This window comes from Crocuta crocuta, unplaced genomic scaffold, assembly GCF_008692635.1.
Source record: "Crocuta crocuta isolate KB4526 unplaced genomic scaffold, BGI_CrCroc_1.0 scaffold556, whole genome shotgun sequence".
NCBI lineage: Eukaryota > Metazoa > Chordata > Mammalia > Carnivora > Hyaenidae > Crocuta > Crocuta crocuta.
In genome coordinates, this window is record NW_027527436.1 from 4595212 (window position 1) to 4607131 (window position 11920).

Sequence of the window (11920 nt, forward strand, 5' to 3'; positions counted from 1 at the left end):
TTAAGTGACTTGCCCCTGGTCACATTGATAGTAATTGGTAGAATCTGGGTTAAAACAGTTTGTATTGCCCCAAAATCATTTCAGTCATTGCTGCCTGCTACTTAAAAAGATTTGAGGTGCTTCTAATCTGAAGCAGAGCTGAAAACCGTGTCTCCCCTCCCTCACCTAGATGAACTAGAAGAGGTGGGTCTGAATGTGAGCGACATGGTCCCCGCCGAGACCAGAAAGAGGATGGGAGAGATGGTTTGCAGTCTGTTTTTTCCCTGGGTCTCACATCCCCTTCATTGGATGGGTAGCAGCACATGCAGACTGATTAAAAAATTTTTTTAATGTTTATTTTTTAGAGAGAGAGACAGAGCACAAGCAGGGGAGGGGCAGAAAGAGGGGAGACACAGACCCAGATGCAGGCTCCAGGCTCCGACCTGTCAGCACAGAGCCCGATGTGGGACTCTTGTACTGTGAGACCGTGACCTGAGCTGCAGTTGGACGCTTAACCAACTGAGCCACGCAGGCGCTCCAGACTGATAGATTTGAAAATCTCATTTCTCTCTTTTTTTTTTGGCAATTATTGTGATTTTTATTCTGCTTCACCACACTTTTATTTTTTTCTTTATTTTTTTTATTTTTATTTTTTTACAAATAGTTTATTGTCAAATTAGTTTCCACATAACACCCAGTGCTCATCCCCACAAGTGTCCTCCTCCNTTCTTTCCTGTTTTATCAAAGATTAATTGGCTGTATACTTTTGAAAATCTCATTTCTCAAAACTGTTAACGAAGATAAAAACTTTACCATACTGAACATTTCAGAATTATGAAACAAACTCATTTAAGAAATTCTTTGTAAGTTCACTGTTTGAATTGGCTTTCTATTCTTTTATCAAGGAATTAATTAAAATTTACTGGATATCAAATGCATCCTGTATTTAATCACTATTTGCCTAATAGAAATTTTAGAATCTCCCCCCCCCCCATTACTTTATGGTAATTTTCAAACAGGAAGAAAGTAATGAAAGACCAGTATTTCTATCACCTGGGTTCTAAAATTGATGACACTTGTCTGTGTGTTTGTTTTTTAGAGCTGTCTGCCTGTCTTTATCTCCATCTAGTTTTTGTTTCTTTGGGGGTGATGATTTGAAGGTAATACCCATACTATCCTAGAAATTCTTTTTTTTTTTTTTAAAGAGCTTTATTGAGATAAAATTCACATCTTACACAATTCAGAAGATTCATTTATAACTAAACCAGGTGCTTGCAGAAGGGATCCGGGTTCTGAATCCGTTTCATCATGTCTTTCAACTTTCTCCTCTGTGCCCTTTTACTATAAGTGGAAAGTTGGGAGTAAAGGTCAGGATTCAAGTTAAACTGTTTTGGCACAACTGTTGCATAGTTGTGATACTTAAACACTGTACAGCTAGTATGCGGTCCTGCCAGGAGACCTGTTACTGGAATGCCCCATGCTAGTGATGGTCGTGTTTCATTTGATTGAGGTGGTAATCGATGTTTCCTTATTAAAGGTATGTCTTCCCCTCTCCAGTTCGAAAGTAGTTTCTGGATTGAATAATTTGAAAGGAGCAAATACACCTTCCCCCATCTATCTTTTGCCTTTTTAATTGATGGCCCCTGCTTAAAACAGGTGTATTACTGGAGTTTGCAGAATAGTGACTTTCTCATTTATTTCTATTTACTTCTCTAGGGATAAATTTTAAGTTCCAAAAGATGAAGGTTGATGTTCCTTTCCTTTTAATTACCGCTTTCCAGAGTTAGGAGGTGGTTTAACTGTCCTCTCCGGTGCCGGCAAGTGAACCTTGTCCCCTGCCCCCACCTTTCTTCTCTGTCTTTTTTTAATATCATGGACATAGGATGAATGTCGAGTTGCTCAGTATTTTAGAATCATTATGCTTTTTTTGATGTTTAAATTCACAAACATGACGATGGGAACAAGTGCAAACTAGCTTCTTGTGCCCTTTTGACATGACCTCATTTTTCTTGGAGTGCTTTCTGGGTTTCTGGGACAATACACTCTTAGACTACAGACCTGGCTGGAGTCACCCACTTTTCCAGGACCTTGAGTGAGAACCGTCCACATAGTTTTAAATCTTTTGTTGATTTCAGTAAGTAGATTGGTAGTATGCATATTTCTACTGGATAGAACTAACTTTTCTTTATAATATTTCCTAGTTTTACAGAGAATTTTCACGGTGTTTTCTCACACTTTTTAACACATTATCATATTAAAACATCAGTGTCTGTTTTCTAGATGAATTCATAGCTCTACTAATTTGTTTATAAACCTGAATTCTCATTTATGTACTATGTAGCATAGCTGGTAAAAGAACAATGATAGGCTTTAAGAGACTAATCAGCAGAGTGTATTCTGAGTGTTTCAAGCTCCTAATTGAGTCTAAAAATACATAGAGCGCTTGTGCCAAAAAGGCTCCTTGAGGTGTTAACATTGGTCTTTCTGGTAGTTTAGTCAACTTCAGCTTATTAACAATTCTTAAGATATTATAAACAATGAGGAGAACCTCTATTGCATGAATGTTTCCTCAGATTTAACTCTTTGAAGCTAAATGTATAGATAGCAATTCAGAATAGAGGCCACCAAATAGAATCACTTTGAGCAAAGGTATAGTTATTGAGGACATAGTACAATCAACGGCAGCAAATGAAATTAAAATGAAAAAGTGCAGCAGATGAAAAAGAAAACTGCATCAAAAAAGCATTTTTTTTTCTTTAGGACAATCAGGCCTGAATTCTTGGCAAGCCACACAAAATTAAGTTTTCTTAGAGAACGCTATACATTTAACACATGCTTGGACTATACTTAAAAGTGACATAATTTTAGCATCTTGATTTTTATTTTTCCTTGGATATCCTACTAAATACTTCTCTAGTTTGCTTTGATTTTATTAATGACCCATTTAAATTTGTAAACTGTACAAGAATCTGGAAGCTATGTATAGTTAACAAAAACAAAGCGCACATGAGCTTGTTGCCTGGAATACCATTCTACTAATATAGTGAAAGCAAATTAAAACAAGTTTGTGAAGGGATGAGGAAGGCACAGATTAGTCAAGACAATTAGAAATTGCTTATTAAAAATTCTTTGAGAATCAGAAAATGTTGAGGGTGTACTGGTGTGGGGTCATCATATAACCTTGACTCCATAGGTTCTTCATTAGAACTCTTACACATTCTACATTGAAAATTTCAGTGCTTCATGATTAACTTTTCAATCCCATATGGTTAGTGGGATGTTTTAATGTCTGGCATGATGAGAAAATCATTGATGTCCTTATTCAGAGTAAAAATATTTGGGGCCACATTTCACTTTTGTTGATTTCTGCCAGAATGTATCTTTTGTATAAAGGGATTTCCCATGTATCCTTCATTTATCCAGCAGAACTTTCAGATAAGCTTTAGTCAGTAATCAGGAGATTGCTAACTACAATTATAAACAGCTTACAAAAAACTTGCAACAAGAAAGGTATTAAGGTGAATTTAGCCAGTGTGTTAAGAACTTTCTTTAATTTAGGTGAAACTAAATTAAAATGAAAACTGAACGTTCTTCTCAGGGAAAGCAATGAAATCACAACTATTGCTGATTGCTAAATATAGATGTGATTATGCTGTTTATTGTTTTAGGATTTGACTTTAATTTTCCCCTCCAAAATTGAAATGAGGTTAAGCTCTTAATTATTTGGTATTAGACTAATGAATAATTCCAAACCTCTGTTTTCAGTTTTCTTTTCAATAGCTGCCAATGTATGTTTGAACCTTGAAATGGAATGGAAGCTGATTAACATTTTTAAGGGTTGTCTTCATCTTCACAATTGACACAGACTGCTTCTGTATGATCTTGATTAAATATTTGTAGAAAACCAGGCCAATGAGAGAAGGGACTATTTTGTTTCCTTGCATCATGTGGTTTTCATTAAGTTTTTGCATTTAATCAGTTTTACTTTTCAGTTGATGGAGGCCCAGAGAGTTATCTTATAGGTTGCTTTGGGTCATTGAATTAGAACTGCCTGCAGCAACACTGACAAGCTTTACAAGCTGCTAAATTTTTATCATTCCAGTCTATGCTTAATGTTAATACAATGTCCATCTGATGATAGTAAATATGTGTGTGTGTGTGTGTAGTAAATATAGGTATACAGTAAACATATGTATGTAGTAGATATGCACTATATCTATACTAAGGTTAAGGTAATTATCTTTGTCTCAAGTCCTAGACGTCTAAACTTTCTGATTTTCACTGTTGTAATCAATAGTTAACTGTGATTCAAATCCAGAACTCTCTTGGCTTTTCATTCCTGGTGTAAAAATAATCCATCGAATTACCTCTACCTCTGCTTTATAAGCAAAATAAAAACCCTAATTCTCATGATGTGTTAACACGTAATGAAATCTACTTAGGAATCACTGTAGGCAAGTTTTCCCAATGAATGACACGTTGGAAATTTCCCTCAACTGCCTTCTTTTTTTATATTATATTTATCTCTGATGCACCTTTTCTTTGTGGATGCTCTAGGTATTCAGGAAATTTTTATGCTTAATGGCAAATCATCGTTATGGGAAGAAACCAGTAAATTGATAGTACGTAAATCTGTTGTGTAAAATAATTTTCCCAAGTTCTGACTTTTATAGATGCTGTCTTAAACATAATGTCATTTTCAGTGTATTTTAGTACTCATTCAGCTATGAAATTTATAGGTTATAACAGGTGATATGCTCATATATAGTGTTGTTATCGGTTCAGTTGTAGAGCAGTATAGTATTACAGAAAGAGCTTGGACTTGGAATCCTGGATTTGGGTTTGAGTGTGGACTCAGCCATTTATTAACTGAACTTGAGTAAGTTGCCTCACTTCTTTGAGCCTTCACTTCCTTATGTAAGATGTGAGAAAGACAATCACTATCTGGCTAGGAATCTTAAGAGACTTAGAAAAAAGGCAATATTATGTATGCTGTCCAGCATAAATAGCTTTATAGTATAACTCATGTTTTTAATATGTTTTTTCATTTGAATAAGTTGGAAAGGAAAACAGAATCCTATTGTTAATTAGTAACACCAGAGGGTGCCTTAGGGGAGATTTTTGGGGAAGATCTTAGAGGAGGCTTGTGAAAGATTTGTAAAACTCACTGAGTAATAGTTTGTGCTGTCCTCTTTTTTTCTATTTAATTTCTACTTATCCATGTGGTTTAAAAGGCCTCATTTTGCCAATAGGGTTATTTATTATAAACCAGTTTTCTGGGGGCACCTGGGTGGCTCAGTCCGTTAAGCATCTGTTTCGGCTCAGGTCATAATCTCATGGTTTGTGGGTTCAAGCCACATGACAGGCTCTCTGCTGAGAGCTCAGAGCCTGGAACCTGCTTCAGATTCTGTCTCTCCTTCTCTCTGCCCCTCCCCCACTCATGCTCTGTCTCTGTCTCTCTCGAAAATAAACAAACATTAAAAAATTTTTTTAAAAAAGTTTTCTGCTTACCTTCCATGACTCCTCCCCTAGGGCAACCACTTATTACTCCTCTAGCTCTTAAATTGCATTTGCACATCTCTGTATACTTGTTTTTTTTTTGATGTCTTTATTTTATTTTGAGAGACAGCGAGGAGGGGAGGGGCAGAGAGCGAGGGAGACACAGAATCCGAAGCAGGCTCCAGGCTCTGAGCTGTCAGCACAGAGCCCGACACGGGGCTCGAACCCACGGACTGTGAGATCATGACCTGAGCCGAAGTCGGACACTTAACCGACACACATCTCTGTATTCTTATTCCTTTCTTGTTTGTTTCTCCTGAAGCCAACTATTGTCTTGATTTTCACATGGAACTTTCTTAGTTTATTTATTTTCACAAGCCAGTTACCTCAGGTAAAACATCTATTATAGTTGTTTACCCTGAGATGCTCCCTCCTAGAGTCTTTCGTTCCTTCTCTGGGCTGACTGCACTCTTGGGCCACTTCACACTTGTCCTCCCAGGACTTAAGTGTTTTGTGATACTTGGAGTTTCTCCTGGATTGGATTCCCTATTCCTTTCTTGGTTTACTCCCACTGGCCTGGTCAAGCGTAGCCCCCATGTTTGTGTCAGGTTAAGATGCTGGTACCACGCTGGAGCTTGTCGGTGTGCCTGGGGCTGAGTTACCGTTCTGGAGTCTCCGTCCCCCCTCGTGCTGCTGTGTGCCTTCTCCTTCCCGTGCTGCGTCCCCTCCTGTTTCTCTCCTGTGTCTTGCTCTTCTTGGTTTACTCCACCTTTTTGTGGGGGACGTTCTCAGCAGTTTCCTAAGAACTGCCAGAGGTAAACTTTCAGGTGACTTGTATGTCCCAAAGTTCCTCTGCTCTGTCCTCATACTTGAGTAACAGTGTATCTGGGTACTGAATTTTAATTGGAAAATCTTTTCCTTCAGCACTTTGAAAGAATTTGTCTCTTCCTTTCTTGCATCCAGGATTGCTGTGGGAAAATCTGTATCTGTTTTGATTCCTGATCATCTCTTAAGTATGTGACTTGTTTGTTTCCTTTCTGAAAGCTTATAGGATGTTCTGTTAGTATCTATAATTCTGCACCATGACCTTGACATGCCTCAGGCTCTTTTCATCCTGGAAATGTGTGTCCTTTACTTTTGGGAAAAAATTTCTTGAAGTATTTAATTGATTTTCCTCCCTTCCTTTTTTGCATTCTTTCTGTAAAATTGTTATTTTTGTATGTTGAACCCTCTGGACTGGTCCTCCAATTAATTATCTTCTGTTTTCCACTACTTTTTTTCTTTTTACACTATTTTCCTCAGTCTTTATCTTCTCACCCTTGTATTGATTTTTCTGTTTCTGCCATCATGTTTTTAATTTCAAGGTCTTTATTATTCTCTTAATGTCTCTTTTTTAGTTTTATTTTTTTATTATTTTGTAATGTTTTTATTTATTTCTGAGAGAGAGAGAAAGAGGCAGCGTGAGCAGGGGAGGGTCAGAGAGAGAGGGAGACACAGCATCTGAAACAGGGTCCAGGCTCTGAGCTAGCTGTCAGCACAGAACCCGACGTGCGGCTTGAACCCACAAACTGTGAGATCATGACCTGAGCTTAAATAGCAAACTGCTTTCATTTTGTGGGTGTGCTATAATGTCCTGACTCTTTGAGAATATTCATGGTATTTTCCCATAAATTTTTTTCTCTCTGAACAGTATTGTTTTCCTACAAGTTGCTTTCTAAATGCTTATGTTTGTTATTCTCTATTTTCTTTCTGATAATCCTAAATTATCTGTTCCTGATTAGAACAAATAATCCCAAAGAGGTGATTGAAGTTCTGGACCATGTGGATGTTGCCCATGTGACATGAGCTTTACTATAGCATTCTCTCGATTGATGATTTATTAGCGACTGGCTAGATTTTCTCTAGAGTCTTCCTGATCTCCTGCCTGAAGGAAAGGGTCTGCCTGCCAGCCTTTTGGGAGCCCAACGGCGAGAAGAGGCCTGGGACTCCTTGCTGGGGGACAGGGCATGTAACTGAATCCCGTTCCTGGTGTGCACGTGTGCCTCATTGGTGCCACCCCGTCGCCTCTCAGAGGTTGAGCAGTCTTCCACCCAGCTCGTGTGCAACTGGGGGGAGATCCAGAGATCCGCTTCTCTCTCAACACCGTCCAGTTCTCTTTATTTTGATCCTCCCATTCTTACCCTCACGTCCAGAAGTATCCAGTAGATACCAGTTCCTGGGGCTTTGCTTGGTTGGTTTTTTGAAGACTGCAGTGTAAGCTGGGTTGATTGCAGCTTGACAGTTGCAGTCTTCGGAGTCTGCTTTCTGGGGTTTGCCAAGGCAGCTTCTCTTCGTCCATCCTGCTTCCGCCTTCTACAGCTGTGCTGCCGGGTCTCTGCATCTTCTCCTTGAGGATTTTATCTAAAACAACAAATCACTTTTCTGTTGTTTTATTGAGTTTTGCAGTTGCGCAAGACTAGTTGTTTCTGTGCAAACCGTCCCTTATGTGGGCCCCCCCACCCCCCACCCCCGCTTCTTTTCCTGCTGTGTATTTCTTTAGCAAGTGTAGGCATAGAAAGTGAAGGGTCATCCCTTTGCCTTTAAGACAGAGTTTTCTTTCTGGAACCACCATCATGACAGATATTATAGGAAAAAAACCTGTTTTTAAAATGTATTAACGCATACTTGTTTGTACTAAGTTCTCTATTGTCTGGGTTTTTTTTTTTTTTTCCTCCATATTCTAGCTTCACAGAACAAAAATACCACTGTAATATGAGAGCTTGAATGATGGCTATTTAGAAAACATCCAGTGACGTGTCTTACATTGGATTTCCAAAATCTAAAATCTTTTCTCTCTAGCTATATAGTGTGTTTGGTCTTACAGTAGTGAATGAAACTCCTAAGAAATATTTGTTCTTTTATAGACGGGTGGTTCTTAGACTTCAAGTGTCAGAAGCACTGGATGGATGGCTTATTAAAAGAGACTGCAGGGTTCCAGCCTCCAGAGTTTCTTGAGTCAGGAGGCCTGGAATGGGGCCTGAGATTTTCAGTTTCTAACAAATGATACTGATGCTAATGGGGACCACGCTTGGAAAATTACTGATACAGACAGTACTGAATGCCTAAAAAACAAAAACAGTACCACCAGAATCCCCCAGTATAGCTTTATTTCATTGTTATTTTTCAAATTGGTCAATTTGAATCTACTGTTGTTGTTCTCTTTGCCTAAAATACACGTTTACATAATTGTCTTGCAAGACAAGCACGGTCTCAACATTTTAATTAAGGAGTCCTTTCCTTCGGTCCACTGTTGTTCCTTTCTGAACCACGTGTTTAAGGCTTTGTGCCTTCCCACCCTTCTGTCTCCCTCATCTCTTCAGGTGCTAACAGCTTTAGTGGTGCTGCGTGGTCGAGGAGTCCGTCAGTCCGGCAGAAGTTGGCTGTCAGGATGAGCTCTCCTGTAGGAACAGTCTGGAATGAGCTCAGCCATGTGGGGTCTGCCTTTTGGTTGGAAACATGGTGATAGCATGTTGGGTGCACTTGTCTAAACATGGAAGCTCCCCGCTGAGATGGTGCATGTTCATGTGTAAGCACCAGCATTAGTGTCAGGGTACGTCTTTACTAGTCAGTAACTTGCATGTAGCTATAGCAGGAAGCATACACTTGTTTGAATTGACTTGGAAACTCTGAATGATTAATTTGGCAGGAGAGGGGTTTTAATTGTGTCAAAGTGGATCCTTCATGGGAACAACTCTTTGTCTTAATTAAAGTAAGAAGATTAGCAAACAAAACTTGAGTTGAAGCAAAGAAAATAAAACCAGCCTTTTATCAGTTAGGTAAGTTAATCTAACAAAATAGCTGTAGGGAAGTAGGTGTGACATTGTGGACCTGAGGAAAGGGAGGGCTTAGCGTACTCCATGAGGAGGGTTACCCGTTACCTTCTTTCTTGATCACTCCCATTGAGTGTGGCATGGGAGGCTGTGGAAGTGTTGCACTGTTGGTTTTTAACCAGCACAGCTATTTTTTGTTCTTTATGTTGGTTAAGTTATAGTGCAAAGTGTGCTTTTTGACTTATTGAGTCAGTTCTGAAATCTTTGCTCACATTTCTATGCTTTCCAACCTTCGGATTATTTTTAGGTACAAGCTCTGCTTGATTCTTTGATCCCAGGAAGAGAGGAGTAAGCCAGTAGGACATTTTTTTTCTGACTTGTAATAGTGTCCTTTGTTTTCCCTAAATGGAATGACTCTTTCAGGGCTATGTTTTTTAAAATAAAAGGTGGCTTCAGAATGAGATAAGTAGTCTCTTATAACTTGGAATGTGTCTTTACTATCTTTTCTCTTAAAAATTGCATAGCCCCCATAAAGATAACACTATTTTCTAACCAAATAGCATGGGTTCTTACATATTTAGGGAGATTTTTCCAACATTGTGTACTTTTGTGAACGGTATAAACAGAAAGGCGTAGACCGTTAACTCCAGGAAGACAGGGACTTTGTTTTGTTCATCAGTGTACTTCCACCACTAAGAACAGTGCTCGATACACAGTTTTCAGTAAATGTGTGTGGAAGGAAGGAAAGAAATCCCAGAGCTTAGAGTTCTGCACATATTGTATTCATACCACAAGGTGGTGCTGTTGTACCATGAAATGAAAGGCTGTAATTCTTAGGCTGTCATACAGTTTAACGTAAATCCTATAAATAAGCAAAATGAATTGACTACCTATTATGTTTATTGCCTGCTTCAGTTATTTATCATTTTAGCATGTGATTAGTCTTTTGATTACATGATTAGGTCAGGCAATGAGATCATAACCTAAATAAAGAACATTTGGTTCAAATTTTTATCAAATGTTTAATGAGATAACATCTATAAAAACCTAGCACAGAACCAAGTTACTTTCCTTTTCTTTCTTTTATTTTGGGTTAGAAGCCTTTGTTAAATTTCTATTTGTTTTAAAATAATTTGCCAACATTTTTCTAATAAATTGTCACTAAACATTAAATGATATTTAAGTTTTTTGTTTGCCAGTTTTTAAAAAAGTTGGTGATAAACCTAGATTTTACTATATTCCCTCCCCCTGCAAAAAAATTATTTTGTTTCCAGCATTCTTTTATGGAGTTAAAATATTTTATTAACATATAGCTAGCTCTATTACATGTTTATGCAAATATCGTAGTGCATAAGTTAAATCAATCTATAATTTGTCTTGTTTTCATTCCTGTTGTAAAACTGAGTGTTGCTAAGTTTGTTTTGTAGCTTGGGTTTTTTTTTTTTTTCCTTATGATTAAATTGCCTTCTGATATTTTGGTTCTGTAATTTGTCTTCAGACTGAAGGGAAATCAGAAGAGGGCCCTGGATGGACAATCCTGCGAGATGATTTCATGATGGGAGCGTCCATGAAAGACTGGGACAAAGAAAGCGACGGCACGGGTAACAGTGGCCCAGAGTCCGGAAGCGACGCAGACACGTAGGCTGTAGAGGAAACACGTATCCCATCGTTGTATCTTCCCTAGAGAAATGCCTCATGCTCTCAGAGTTGGGCATTTATAAAGCTATCATTTGTAAGAAACCCCAAAGACTTTTACTATTACCAACTTGATGTTTTTCCTTTTCATGAAAACTCTGTGAAATTAAGTTTTCAGGCTATGTATCATCTTAAGTATTGGTCCCTCAAAACATTTGTAAAAAGAAGTATTTCTGACTGATCAGCAAGATGCACATTTTGCCAGGACGTTGGAAGTTTTACACACTGGTCTGGACATTGGTGTTTTTTTTCCATGTTCGCCAGTTTCTAGAAATACAGTACTCTTCACAATTAAAAATGAACTCCTTGAAGTTACTATGTTTCAGCTTCCCAACTTAATAGACCTGTGTGACTGTGTTTTCTTTNGAGCTATTGAGGAAACTTATGTAGTGACGTTTACAGTGATACTATTTCTGATTCAGCATGATGATTTCATTTTTAGATCTTCTGGTAGATAAGATTTAAGGAGCACACCGAATCTCCCCTTTTATATTATGTCCTTTTATAAGCTACGTAATACATATGTAATGATTTAGATTTATCTTAAGTGTTAGGTTACTTTTCTATGAGAGATTTACTGGGACAGAAATTCTCATGTTTAACTTATGCAGTGAGGCATAATTTCTTAGAAAGCATATTTAACATGTTTTAGCGTCTCCCCCCTCCCCCTTTTCCCTGTTATTTGGGTTAGCTCAAACTCTCTTTTTTTTGGTCTGACTGACCAGTGAAATAGCGGTTGGAGTGCCAGTAGTCTGCTTCAGAATATTCTTTTGGGTTGGAGATTCAGTTCCTATTGTTACCTTAAAAGTGATTAAATTGGGTGACTTAGTATCCAGCTGTTAAACAGAAAGGAAAGAGAAAGTAAGACTGTTGAATATCATTCCAAAATTCTGTGAGACTGGGCCTAAGATGGAAAGCTTGTAGAGAAATTATTTAAT

At 38.1% G+C, this 11920-nt stretch overlaps 1 protein-coding gene across 1 annotated transcript in view; it reads left to right on the forward strand.

The window, feature by feature from the left end:
* RRP15 (ribosomal RNA processing 15 homolog) overlaps window positions 1-11297 on the forward strand; it is a 37677-nt gene extending 26380 nt beyond the window's left edge. The window contains exon 5 of the mRNA XM_077759502.1: window positions 10786-11297. Within this exon, the coding sequence (XP_077615628.1) occupies window positions 10786-10929 (144 nt within the window). The 3' untranslated portion in view covers window positions 10930-11297. The remainder of the gene's footprint in view (window positions 1-10785) is intronic.
* The last annotated feature ends 623 nt before the right edge of the window (window positions 11298-11920 follow it).